General features: G+C 43.8%; 1 protein-coding gene across 5 annotated transcripts in view; it reads right to left on the bottom strand.

Annotated features, from left to right (window-relative positions):
• LOC106085570 (serine/threonine-protein kinase PRP4 homolog) overlaps positions 1-14476 on the bottom strand; it is a 62868-nt gene extending 48392 nt beyond the window's left edge. For all 5 annotated transcript variants that reach the window (XM_059362114.1, XM_059362115.1, XM_059362116.1 and 2 more), the window contains exons 1-2: positions 14358-14476; positions 13798-14235 (exon numbers count right to left, since the gene is read on the bottom strand). In XM_059362114.1, coding sequence (XP_059218097.1) covers positions 13798-14235; positions 14358-14377 — 458 coding nt within the window. In that variant the 5' untranslated portion in view covers positions 14378-14476. The remainder of the gene's footprint in view (positions 1-13797; positions 14236-14357) is intronic.

Here is a 14476-nt window from a genome sequence, read left to right as displayed (position 1 = left end):
GGGGTATTTCTGTCTATCCGTTTCTTCATCTACAGTTTGTCCTTTTCTAACATTGTCAGGGTTACCATCCTACATATATTCCATAAACAGCTCACACCTTTCGCTGGTATCCAAACTTGCCCACCCTTTTACCACGTTTCGTTCGTATCCGAACTTCTGGTTGTTGTTGCAGCAGTTTGTTGTGTTCTATTTTTCGTCTGCTTGATTCTGTTGAGTGTCCAGATCCAGGAAATCTGTAACTAAGATGGGGTGCGTCTAGAGGGATCTGGGTCTAAGTCGAGTTTGTCTTCAGCTGCAACGGGAGGCGGTCGTTCTCCAAGGTCTAAATTAACCCGGTAGCTTTTTAACGCATTTGCTACCTTGTCCGCATGAATGTTGTCTATACCCGCTTGATCTACAGGTTCTCTCTTGTAATGCCGAACCTCACGCTCTAGATCACGAAGATCTATCTTAAGGCTTCTAGACGGTGGACACCTATCCACAAAATGATGATTTGAATGGTCTCTGCGATAACAGCCCAAAAGGTAAAATGAAGAATAGGTAGAGGTTAAACAGTCCCGGAGATATCACCCCGCCTTGGAGAACTCCCTGTTTCACTTTACGGTGTTTCGATTTCTTATCCTTAAATTTCACAAATGGCTGGCAATCACAGATAATTCGCGACCCAGCGTTTCATGCCTGGCTTGAGGGACGTATTGGCGATGTCCTCAAAGAGTTTGGCATGGTTGACAGTGTCGAATACCTTCGAAAGGTCCAGTGGCACGATAGCCGTCCTATCACATGGCCTGGGCTGATTGAAGTCACGGAAAATTTGTGCGGTGATAGCATGCAGAGCAGTTGCTGTGCTATGCTGTCTTCGAAATCCATGCTGATGCTCGGCGAATGGAAATTCTCCAACGAGGCTCGGGAGGAGTAGCCCCTCAAACGTCTTGGCTACTGGTGAGGTAAGGGAGATCGGTCTGTACTACTCTTCCAATCTCGGGTCCTTTCTAGGAAGTATTAGAGTATTCAAAGACAGGTTGATGTCAGCAGTAAGGTACTCAAATCCAGGTAGATCCAGATTCTTCAGCATCAGTGTAGATTCCGTCGAGGCCCGAACGCCTTGGATGATTTGGCGCCACGGATGACATTTGTAACTTCGCCCACGGTAAATTGTAATGGCTGTCCATCGACTCGGAGACCATGGATACGACACATGGCTCTCCTCGTAGCCCTGTTCCTAACGGGATGCACAATAATTTGGCGGTTGGACAACCTCGCGCATCTTTTCGGATCAGCCACAGTTACGTCGCCAAGAGTGACTGAAGTCCTGTCATCCCGTCTATCGGGGTTCAAGAGTGATTTAACAGTAGATCACAGCTTGCCTAAACCGGTACCTAAGTTACATTGCCAGCCATAAATTCCGCCTATGTTCGTTGAGTCTCCCAGGTTAGGTTAGGTTTAAGTATCAATCTACGACCAGACTCAGACGTTTTCGTCCATTGTGGTACCACAGGAACAGAAGAAGGAATATACCTTCTAGATCCCACTGTTCAACCATCCAGATCGCTTTAAAAATCCCAATAGCTTGGGAATGTTCACATCCGCTAAATCAGAGAGGTTCTCAAAGAAATGAGAACTTAAAGCGGAACTTCTTCTGACTGCTAGTGCGGGACACACACACAGAAGGTGTTCTATAGTCTCTTCATCTTCGACGTCCTCACAACTTCTGCAAAAGTCGTTACTGACAACCTTCAGTCTGTCAGCATGTTTTCCGATTAGACAGTTACCTGTCACAACGGAGACTGAGACTGATGACTGAGACGTCTGTTTTAGCCAATGACAGTTAAGCGGTAGACCTCTTCAAGTCAAAATTAGGCCACATAGTTTTGGAATGCTCACAGCCCCCTCTTTGTGACCATCTATCATTCGTTGTCCATCAGGCCTGGTCCTGAAAACTTAGGTTACATGTCGCTAGAGGCATACCCACAGATTCCAGTATCCCTGGAATGTGTAGGGTAGTTCCTAGTCTCACAAGCTCGTCCGCTTTACAATTCCCTGGAATATCTCTGTGGCCCGGCACCCAGAATAGGTGAATTTTGAACTGGTCAGCCATCTCGTGGATAGATCTGCGACAATCGAGGGCGGCTGTGATGCACAAACAAGCCATTCTTTGGATCCGGTTAAGTATTGAACAGTAGGTGGACATTTGAAGCGCCGTCCACTAGACCTCAACACCATATAGCATTATAGGTCTGACAACTGCGATCTAAATCCCCAGTTTCGTCAGTGGCTTTCTTGCAGGTGTGTAGGAAAAAGATGCCTTTCCAAAATGTTGGATTTGAAGTTCAATTTCCCATCCAGCAAAACACCCATATATTTTTCGCTTTCTGTAAATGAAACATTCTGAAAAGAACTACTTCTGTCTTGCACGGATTTATACCTAGACCACTTTCGGTAGCCTGAAGTATATCTCTTAGAGTGCTGGGAAACTTTCCCCTAACCGCATTTGCCACGTCATCAGCATACGCGACCACTTTTACGCCTTTTTCTCCCAGAGACAATAATTTATTATTAATGGCTATATTCCAAAGTAGAGGATACAGTACACCTCCTTGAGGCGTTCCTCGGCTGACCCATCTTTTTAGATCCACAGGTTCCAAGCCGTCCGTAATGCATATTTTAGTAAGTTATTAATAAACTTTCTTACGGTAGAGTTGATGCCTAGAAACTCAAACTCCTTCATAATTGACGTCGGTTTTACATTATTGAAAGTACCTTCAAGAAGAAATGGTGCCATTGTATATTCCTTGACAACAAGAGCCGACTAGGACGTGAAGGGCTGTTTCAGTGGATTTGCCTTTAATATATGCATACTGCTGCCGCGACAGGCGATCTCCAGGGATGTTTGCCCTAAGATATGTTTCTATCAATCTCTCAAGAGTCTTCAGCATAAAGGATAACAGACTTATAAGACGAAACCCTTTTGCTTTCGTGTGGTAGGGTTCTTCTGCTTTTGGAATGAAAATGACCTTCGTGTCCCTCCATCCCACAGCTTGTAATTCAACCGATGATACATCATCAGGGCCTGGAGCTTTCAATCTGCTCTGCCAGATCTATGCCCCGCTGGTCATTACCTAGGGGAGAATGCCATGAAACGTGATGCGCATTAAAGTCTCCTAAAACCGGGCGACTGTAGCCGGAGAGTAGCCTACTTATGTCGGGCTTGTACGCATGGCCATTAACTGGGTACCAACTACAAACCGACGTTGTATAGCTCCTTCACGGCAGTACCGGACTTGACTGCTTTCACCTGGCACTCCATGTTGGGGTCACTAGCGCAGGCGAGATGGATCTATGCCGCGCGGAATGGTATATAACGAAGGCCAATCCCCCACCTCCATTCCTTAAGCGTTCCTTACGTAGCACATTGTATCCGTGACATCTGTGCAAGCTGCAGGTAATGGTCAGCTTTGTCTCCTGGATAGCCGCAACCAATATGTTCTTCCAACTCATTAAATCTACTATCTCGTCGATCTTGCCTCTCAGACCATTGCAATTCAATTGCAAAAAGGATACACTTCCCGGCACTAGACTGGCAATATTAGGGAGGGTGCAGTTACGTATAATGCCGCACGACAACGACACTTTTTAACCACTGCTGTCTATCGTAACACAGCACTTTGTAACATATTCAGTGTGAATATATACTCCCGTAGTGACGTTAGGCCAGAGCAAGATCGGAAATGTGCCCACTCCATGCACCGATTACACCTTTGGTGTAGCCTATGCCGGGAATCTTCAAGCCCAATTACGGGAGCCTCTCTCCTTATTGATGAGAGTTTTAGGATCATTTGAACCAAGCCTCTCTTTAATCCTTTTATTATTCCAACCTCTTAAGAAGCGTATTGATTTGCAGAAGAAGGCCAATGACCTACGCAATGATAAAAAGGTTCGGTTTTGTCCTTAAGACTCGAACCGGGTGTCTTCGTCAAAAGCCCCTGCTGACCAGACACCTGTCGGCTAGTGGGGCCTGGCGCAGCCGCTCCACCAGTCGAGTAACAGACCAACATGCTACGGCCTGATACCACAACCGCAGCTGTTGAGTCTTTGGAGTGCATTCTAAGCCTACTCCAGAGCTCTAGATCTGCCGCTGCACTCGCTAGCGGAGCCTGGCGCAGCCGCTCCACAAGTCGAGTAGCAGATAACATGCTACGGCTTAATACCATCACCGCAGCTGTTGGATCTTTGGAGTGCATTCTAAGCCTACTCCAGGGCTCTAGATCAGCCGCTCCACTGGAAACAGACGCAGATCATAAACCTAATATCAGGCTAATGGATAACACTATCGTAGCTATCCTTGAGTAACTTAAAAATTTCTGCGAAAATAACTTTCATCACAGCACGTCGGGAAATATGTGGCTATGCTCATATTGAAAAGTTATTCTATGGCAAGCGAAGTTTACTGTACTGTGAGAAAAGGTTGAATAACAAGACCCATCGTTTCATTCAAAGGGCATGCTTCTAAATATTATTGCAGTGCTCACTAATTAGTGAGTAGGTGGAAGCATGTAATCTTTTAGTGGCATCGCAGTCAATTAAGGCCCTGGTAAGACCGACATCGCGATCATTGCAGCCCGCCCCTTATACATTTAACACACCATAAGTGCTGAGACTCCTTAAAGTGTTTTTGTTGCTTTGTTTCGAAAAAGAAGCAAGAAATAAAAACATTTTGCTCTAATTTGGTTAATCCAACAACAAAATGAAATAATACTTGTGGCCAAACTAAAGAAGCGCATAAAACAAAAATAACTACCTATTACTACCTATAAAAATACGTCCGCTCCACTCAAAGGTTCAAACAAGAATCACCAATGAGTATATAGATGACAGCTTCCTCCATACTATCGTTAGTGGCAATATACCAAAAAAACTCTACAAGATGCTCTTCAATGACAAAATAGATAACATTTATTCGCATTAATGAATGCAGTTTTTCCATAACTTCCGATACCTCAACTTTTACGAATTTTAATAAAAATATATAAACATTTATGAAAGTTTCACTAGTTGTGTTTCATTAGTAAGGCTCGCCCCAAAATTCGATTAATAGATATCTATAAAAAAAAAAACAATAATATATTAGAAAACAAATATATGATATTTAATGACTGTATGTCCCCTGCCATATAATGGCAAAGGTTATACAGCCTTATTTTGACTTCCCCCAGTACTCCTCCTTTTTCGGAGTATTTCGCGAAAAAGGTCGCCACTTACCCTAGGGCTGAGGATGTATGAACTCGGTTGAGTTCTTGTTATTGTAGTAATTTATTTGTATGTGGAGATAGCGATCCTTGTCAAGCCCCATATGTGAGCAAGTTAATTCCGGTTGGACTGATCGCCCGAACGATCGACCATCATAAGCATCATATGCACTCAGTATTTGTGCAAGAGCCGGTGCCGCCCGACCTCTCACTGAGACTCTCCGCTCGACCCCGCTAATTGACCGCGACTGCCGTTGCATCTACTCCGTATGGAGCATTCCACTATTTTTAATTTTACTAGATTCCGTCTTGGAAGCGACAAATGTTGAGGCACGTATAAACGAATTCCTTGGAGACAACGCATTGCTTCGAGCATATAAAAGTTAAATTGGAACGCTTGAATGACATCGCGGCCAAAATAGGCCTGAAAATCTACATATTGATGAGGATAAGAACAAGAAATCTGACACCGCTCACTTTAAATGGCCATGTCATGTTGACAACTCATCCTATCTTGACAGCTAAACTAGTTTATAAATCGCTACCTGCAGCAAATACTACGAATTTTCTGGCCAAACCGTATTTCAAATGAAGAATTGCAAATAAGAACAAACACTTCCCCTGTCGATGTAGAAATCCGGAAGAGCTAATGGACGTAGATTAGGAGGAAATTAATGGTGCAAAAGCTAGCTATTACGCCAACAAATTCGCCGAAGCTATCGATACAAGCGCTGTTCGGCCTTTGAAGAAAGCATATGCAATATGAAATTTGGCGACTTTCTTGATATAAAAAATCTCTTACTATTGCATAAAATCATCAATGAAAAATGTCTGGAGTACCTGTACCAAAAGCTGCAGTTTGGAAGAACAGCACCCTGGATATTATTTGTGATGCTTAGATATTGCCTGCTGGTATCAAAATGGCAATATCTAACAAACGTGGTCTGCCTTAGGAACTCTCTGCCCTTATTAATTCAATATATTTGCAACGCAAATTCATTTAAAAAGCTTTACTGAAAAATCTTTAAATAATCTTAATATTGATGTCTTAAATAATCTTTATATTGTTAGGTTAGGTTAGGTTGAATAGAGGGTGCAGATATTAATCCGCCCCATGCCACAATGGACATACACCTTGCAAGCGCATTCGTCGCCCACACCCTTAACTGGGACTGCGTCGACCCGAAAGGCTTCGGGTTAACCAAGTTTATTGACGGCACTCCTCTGGCCTTCACCGCCAAATCGTCTGCCCTTTCATTTCTCCTTACTCTGTTATGGCGCGGCAACTAAACGATGCAGATTTTCCCATCCTCAGAGGCGTTTATCTCCTTCTTACATTGCAAGACTGTTCGTGACCTTACCGTCCTGGTTGTTATTGCCCTTGTGGCAATTTTACTGTCGGTAAATATGTTCACACTCGACGTCTTCGCGTTAGCACCACACTACATCACGCATTCCGTGATCGCCCGGATCTCCGCCTGCAGAACCGTATTAGGGTCAGGCAGTCTAAAACAGATCTCAGTCCCTGGGTTCTCAATGTAAACCCCCAGGCCTACCCTGTCCTCTAGCTTTGATCCATCCGTGTAACATGATCTTCCAGATGGCAATACTAGGGTTCCGTCAATCGAAGTCTGTGCCGATGGCAGCAGTGCCTCGCACTCGATTTTAAGGTTCATCTCAGGTATCCGATCGGAAACCTCTTCCCTTCCTTCCAGGTTTCCTATCGTCGCCTCAATTTTACCGCGATTGTATGAGCTGCTCCCATCCTCAATCCATTCTCCCATCGCCTTAAGTCTCATAGCCGCAGTGGCTGCCTCACACTTAATTTGTATGTCAATGGGTCGGATATCTAGAATAGTCTCCAGTGCCCTAGTGGGCATGGTCCTCATCGCTCCGCTTATGCCAAGACAACATGTTCCCTGAATCTGTTGTATGGTCCTTATGCTACACCTTTTCTCGATAGCAGTCCACCAAACTACTGAGGCGCAGGTAAGTATTGGTCTAATCACGATCCTGTAGAGCCAGTGGACTATCCTCGGATTCAGGCCCCATTTCGAGCCTACGGCCCGTCTACATAGTGCCCAACATCTGTGAGCCTTCTCAGTACACTCCTGAATGTGACACTTCCAATTCCGTTTCCTGTCCAAGATCACACCTAAGTATTTGACCTTGTCAGATATCGAAAACGTCTTATTGAGGAAACGTGGTGCGTTAAATTGGCCCACCTTCGTCTTCCTCGTGAACAGGCATATTTCAGTCTTCTCCTTTAGGCCTAGCCCAGTCATATGCCATATGCAAGACCCTTTCGGCCCTTCTGCATAGCTCTTTCGGATCCTTATCCCTTAGAAGTATTATAACATCGTCTGCGTAGCAGACGGATTTAATTCCCTCTTCAGTCAGCATCCGTAATAGGTCATTTATGGTGGTCACCCATAGGAGTGGCGATAAAATGCCCCACTGTGGCGTGCCCTGCGCGACTTTCTCCCTTATATTTATGCCATGGGACACACAATTTATTCACCTGTTCCTTAGCATATGGTTTATCCAGTCTCTAAGGATCGGATCCACCCGGTATTGGATCAGTGTGTCGGTCCGCACATTGTTAAAAACTCCCACGATGTCAATGCATACCGACACTGTGTACGTTTTGGCATCGACGGATTCTTCTATTTTATGCACAACCTCGTGCAGGGCAGTCTCCACCGACCTTTCCTTGACTTAGGCATGCTGTTTGCTGGATGTCCTACTCTTTATCATGGTGTCCACAATACGTTCCATGGTTTTGAGTAGAAAGGACGTAAGGCGTATGGGTCTGTAGGCCTTTGTTGTGGCATAACTTGCCTTGCCGAGCTTGGGTATAAACACCCCATTTGCCGCCTGCCAGGCTTTCGAAGTATATGCAAGTCCTAGGCACGATGTGAAAATTTTGGCCAGACGAGGCGTCAGATAGTCTGGCTCTTTCTGCAGTAACGCCGGAAATATTCTATCAGGTCCGGGTGACTAAAATGGTTTGAAGCTCCTCAAGGATTCCTTCACCATAAATTTCGTTATTATAAACCTTCGATCAACGTCATTATTCCAAGATTCTGGTGTCTCCGTGAGTCCCTTCGTATCCTGTGGAAAATGGGTTTTCATCAAAAGCCTCAACATGTCCTCCGTTGTCTTTGCTCTCACTCCCATGTCGTCTACTAAAATTTCAGTTTGGACATGGGTTTTTGAGAGAAACTTTTTTATCTTGGCGGCGTCATTAACGCTATCGACCTGTTCGAAGAAAAGCTTCCAGGAGCCACGTTTTGCCGCTCTGTTAATCTTGTTGTATTCCTTGAGCCGTGTGTAATACACTTCCTAATAAACTTTCGTTTTTATACGACGTGCTCTGTTAAAAAGTCTGCGGACCTCTTTCCCAATATTGCGAATTTCCCCGGTCATCCAGGGTTTTTCTTGGGCAGATTTCCTTTCCCGAAGAGGACAACTATTTCGAAGGACCCGACCAGTGGTTTCGTAATCCTGTTGACATATTCGTCAATGTCTTCTATGCTTGGACAGTCTAAATTATCTTACCAAAGTCTTCTTCTGAGTAGCCTTCCGAATTTTGTCCAGTTGGTTTTCAACTTATTCCGGATGCTTATCGGATTCGGCACTGGCCTTGCTATTCTAAACCTAACGTAGCGATGGTCAGAGAAAGAGTGTTCCATGGAGACCCTCCAATCCTGAACCTCGTCGATTAGATTTCCAAACATATCGTCACATCTAATACCTACCCCCTAATCCTATTAACAAAGGTAGCGGTGTTACCAATATTAAGTGTTATTAGGTCGTAAGTATTCAAGAACTCTGCCAGGGCTTGGCCGCGCTTATTAGTGTTGGTACTACACCACGAAATGTGTTGAGAGTTTGCATCGCACCCTATTAGTACCTCGTTTCCTGTCTGTTTTGATTTCCTCACCATCCGTAGCAGCTCCGAAGTGGGAGGCGGTGTCGGAGAGTCGAAAGGTAGATAAAGTGATGCTTGGTATGCTCCACCGTCTCCGCCTTACCACTGTTGCATCCGACGTTGACAACTCTGAGGAAAATATATAATTCAAATTTTTATGACAGTGAATGGGCATCTTGGGAGTAGGTGATGATCTCATCGTCTGCTCCCTGTTCTTTAGACTGCATTGACTTTCCTGTTACTGCACTGTCTGATGTCATCGTTTTAGGTTCTTTGCCTAGTATAGTCTTCCGACTTTTTATAAAGTCGGTAATGGTTCCAGCGTCGGGTTCCCGTTCGTTAAGCCGTATTGGGTTTCCATTCCCTGTACTGCCTGATGTTTCAATACTAAGACCTTTGGCTATCTTAGCCTTCCAAATCTTAAGTAAATGGGCTTCTTGGGAGTAGGTGATGGTACCATCATCGGCTCCCTGTTCGTTGGGTTGCATTGAGACTACTGTCGCCGCGCTGCCTAATGTTTCAATATAAGGATCTTTACCTATCCCAGTATTTCGAATCTTTAAGTCGGCGATGGGTTCGTCGTCGGGTGCCTTTTTGTTGGGTCTCTCGCCACTGCACTGCCTGATATATTCCAATATTGAGAGATGCCACGATTGTCTCGTTGTCAGCCCCCTGTTTGTTGGGCGGTGTTGAGTCACCTGCCACTGCACGGCCTGATGTCGCAGATTGAAAATTTCTGCCTATCCTAATATTTCCAATCTTGAAAAAGACAGATTTGCTCCCGTAGTGCGCCATGCCTTTAGTCTTAGCCAAACTTGTCACGGAGACTTGATCAATGCCAACCACAAAGAGAGTTCCTTCCTCCTTCTACTCCCTGTGAAAGACCTCCCACTTCTCTGCGACGAAATCTAGTTTTGCTTGCCCAAGAATGCCAACATGCGATCCGTCGCAAATTTACTGTCCCATCACTTGATAAAGACAGTAGCCTTCCTGAGCTGGGGGATATCCATCTTTCTCACCAGGTCGAACTTTGCGCCCTCCCAGGGAGCGTTTGACGGTATCAATACATGCCGCCGACGCAAAACGCAGCGTAAAGATGTCCCCTCTAAACTCGCAGCTCATCATTTGTATGGGTGGACCCTCTACAGAGTTCCACACATGTTCAAAAATCCGATCGTTAACCAGATCCTCCAATTGGGACCGATGATCTGGTGGAATCCTAAAGGATGCACAGCCGATATTGATGACTTCATAAGTCAGCTCATCACTGTTGTGCTTCCTTGCCACTCTGGCGTAAGAGGGCGGCTCCTTACCTGTGTCCTCCTATTGGGAGTCACAGTCCTCCATGAAGACTCCGGGGTCGTGCGCGCTTTCTTCGTTCCTGTTCCGACTTTGTCTACCTCCGCAGGACACTTTTTGGAGTCTCCATTGCGGGATGGCTGGCTTAGTTTTCCCAGAGTACTTGAAAGCGGAGAGCTCTTTCCTTCTTCAGCATCTTAGCAGTGTTATGCTCTTCGGGAGATCTGATTCTCTTTCCAGCTTCCGTAGAAGTGCTTTGAAAGTCAGTTCTATCCAGCATCCTGCACCGTCGCCCGATTGCGCTGGCGGTACATACTCTTCTCCTTCGTCGTGCCCATGATCGCTTTTCCGGTATACTTGTGAACTTGGCAAAGCCATCGCTCACTTCTGCCGTCATCCCGCTGCTCCATCTTTCGATAAGGCTGCGATGACTGTTTCATTGACACTGTCTCTGTCTGAATGCGAGTCGGAAACACAACCTTTACTTAAAGGCTGGGGACGAACTGTGCATCCCTCTGGTCTATCGGTCTCTTCCTCATTAATTAGTCTGACGACTAGTTGTGCGCTTGAAGCATTACTCTCCACTACAGGTGCCATGCACCCACACCTATAGGAGGGGAGGACAACACGCTGCGGTCTGACGCCACCACCGCAGATGTTGAGTCTTTGGAGTCCATTTCTAGCCTACTCCAAAAAGCTTTAATTTTTTTTAATAGGTAGTATCTATTCCTATATACGGATATATTCTTTTTCTTTGAGGAGCGAAATAAGAACACGCCCGCTTCACTCAACGGCTACAATATATATATTGTTAAAAATTATTTTTTAATTAATTATGTATTACAAAGGTATATGAAACAATGGCCTAAAGCCGGACAATATCCTGCAATGAAATCTCAAACGTATATAATTTTATATACTAAACTTTGTTGAATTGTGTTAAATAAATCTAAATTTTGGATTAAAAACTGCACAAATAAACACATCAACTGTGATATCAAATACATCAATATTTCCCGACTTTACGACTTTTGAATTTTTATGTATGCAGTCTGTTGATATATATATGGCTTGCATATCAATAAAATCAAATGCAGTAGGTCTGGATAATCTGTATCCACCATTCACAAAATGCACTTTACCATTCATGCTGCCTTACATTTCATATTTTTCAATGCTATTTTAAGAACTAGCATATATCCGTCTGCATGGAAAATTTCAAAAATAAAACTACAGCCAAAATCAAAAAATGGGTAAGTATATACTTAAATGAATATCGTCTGTTATCCAGCAAACAGACTGCGGTTCAGACCGAGACATAGCTGCGTTACAGCTTTAATCGATGTCACCGAAGATATTAGATCGAATATAGATGATAGACATTTAACAAGTCTTATATTGTTGGATCATTCAACAGCTTTTTAATGTGTTAATCATGATATACTGTGCCCTTAGCTGGAGCATTATTTTAGTTTTCGCATCTGCTGTGTTTTTAGTTAAAAATTACCTCTGTCAGAGAACTCAAGCAGTGGCAATCAAGGATCTAGTCTGAATCTTTACCATTGAACAAAGGCGTACCTCAGGGCTCCAGGTACACCTATCGCAGATGTCAATAATGGGTTAAAGGCCGTGGAGGCCTCCGTAGCGTAGAGGTTTTCACGTCCGCCTGTGACGCTGAACCCCTGGGTTCGAATCGACAGGTTGATGACAGTTATAAGGTAATCGACTTCAGGTAGATCCACATTCTTCCACGGAAAATTGTCATGGCTGTCCATCGAATCAGACACCACGGATACGACGAGTGGCACTCTTCCTAGCCTTGTCACTCTCGGAATGCTCAATAAATTGACTTATGAACAATTTGTCGCACTCTTCCAATCAGTCACAGCTGCGTCGCCAAAAGTGACTGAGGTCTTGACATCCCTTTTTCCAAGTTCGAAAGTGACATAACAGTAGACCACAGCTTGCCTAAACCGGTACCTAACTTATATTGCTTCAAGTGTTCCAGCAACATATTGCGCTTATGTTCGTTGACTTCCCTATTTATTTCAGATTTGTTGCTGTTGTTGTTGTAGCCACTGTCTACATGTGGAGGTGGCGATTCTCGTCTAACTCATATAGGTGAGCAAGCTCGTTCCTGTCCAAAAGATCGATCGCCGCGGAAACCTGATGGCCATTAGTTATTTAAAGGTACCAAAAACTTGCCATGTCATATCGTGCATCATAGGCACTCAGTTTTTTTGCAGGAGACGGTGCCGTTCGACCTCTCACTGCTACTCTCCGCCCAATACCGCTGACTTACACGACTACAATTACAACTACTCCGTATTGAGCATTCCACTATCCGTAACCTGTGGATGCGCCCGGTAGCTCGCTGCTAAGTTATAACGTGCCGGGTTTTGTCTCCTGAATCACTGCGACCAAAATGTTCTTCCGGCTCATAAAATTTACTATCTCTTCGATCTTGCCTCGGAGACCGTTGCAATTAAATTGTAAAAAAAAAAGATACACTTCCCGGTACTGGTCCGCCAATATTGGGGCTGGGGTGTTGCTGCTGCGTATATTGCCGCACGGAAGGGGTCACATTTTCCGACGAAGACTAAGCCGAAAGCGGCAACGATGACGCTTGTGACCCACTGCTGTCTATGTTCGCACAATACCTTGCGACATATTCGGTGCAACTATTATCCCGTAATGACCTAAGGCCAGAGCAAGAACGGAAATGCACTCACTCCATGCAACGGTTATACCTCACAAGCACCGAGCGATGACGGAGCCTTCCCCCCTAAGAAAAAAAAAAGAACGAACCTGTACAATGAGACAGCAAAGCATTACCGTCAATTCGGTACACAGAACCGGCTGCCTGGGATTGTTGTCTTCCGTTTCTCTTTTGCCCGCGTCTAGGACAAACACAACAAATCAAACTTCTCCGAGTATTTCGACTAGCAAAAAAATACACAATACTAAAAAAACTTTTTGAACATTACACTGGAAGTGTTTATTAGCCAGCACTTCAAAATTAGGCCAATTCACAGATATTTTGCCTATCAATTCGCAACTTGTTGATGCGGTTCGAAGTGGTAACATTTTTATTTAATTTCTCTCGCACATTGGTTCTTACATGTTAATATTAAAAGGAGATATTTTCTAAATGTACCATTATAACATTTATATTCTTATTCGGTACTGGATTAATACATCCTTATTCATTATTCATAAACACTGTTGAGTGTTGTGATATACGGTCATATCCTATTGTATTACGTATCGTACATTTGTTTCATTATAAACTCTACGAAAAATGCAATGTTTTGTACTTACATATCACTTTCGGATCCTGAGGAGGCAATTTCCATTGTGGGTAACACTTTGTTTTGGATAGTCTTTGTTATCTCTTCCACCAAGCTACATGGATCTGTGGGTAGGTTGGGCTTTGTAATTACAAATTTATTTGTTTTGGTATCATGTTCGACACGTAGTGTGCTGTTCACGTCCTTTTTCACTTTTTCCATGATCTCGGTGAATTTTTCATTCAAAGCACCACTTTTTCTCTTCTCCCCAGCCACCTCCTTCTCAGACGAAGAATCTGAAGAACCAGAGCGTCGCCGAGATCTTTTCTTTGACGATTTCTTATGCTTTTTATGTGACTTATCACCCTTATTCGACTTTTTGTGTTTCTTATGCTTTTTAGATTTTTTGTGGTGACTGCTAGAGGAATGTTTGGAACGCTTCTCTTCCGGACCATCATTAGAATCATAGCTAGTGAGGTAAGATGAAAAAAATAATTTGTGTATACATTAAAAGAAACGTTTACAAATATGAAATGCTATAAGCTCAAAAATTAATTAGCGTGGCAGATTCTTAACATTCTAAATTCCTACCCATTTTCGTCACTAGTCATTTCAAATTTATTTTTTTTTTATTTTATTAATTTAATTGTAATTATTAATATAAAGATACTATTCTCGCTTGCACTCGACAAATTGTCAGCTTGATAATA

The sequence above is a fragment of the Stomoxys calcitrans genome, chromosome 2 (genome assembly GCF_963082655.1).
Source record: "Stomoxys calcitrans chromosome 2, idStoCalc2.1, whole genome shotgun sequence".
Taxonomy (NCBI): Eukaryota; Metazoa; Arthropoda; class Insecta; order Diptera; family Muscidae; genus Stomoxys; species Stomoxys calcitrans.
Note: the sequence above shows the minus strand (reverse complement) of the source record. Positions and strands in the feature narration are given on the sequence as shown.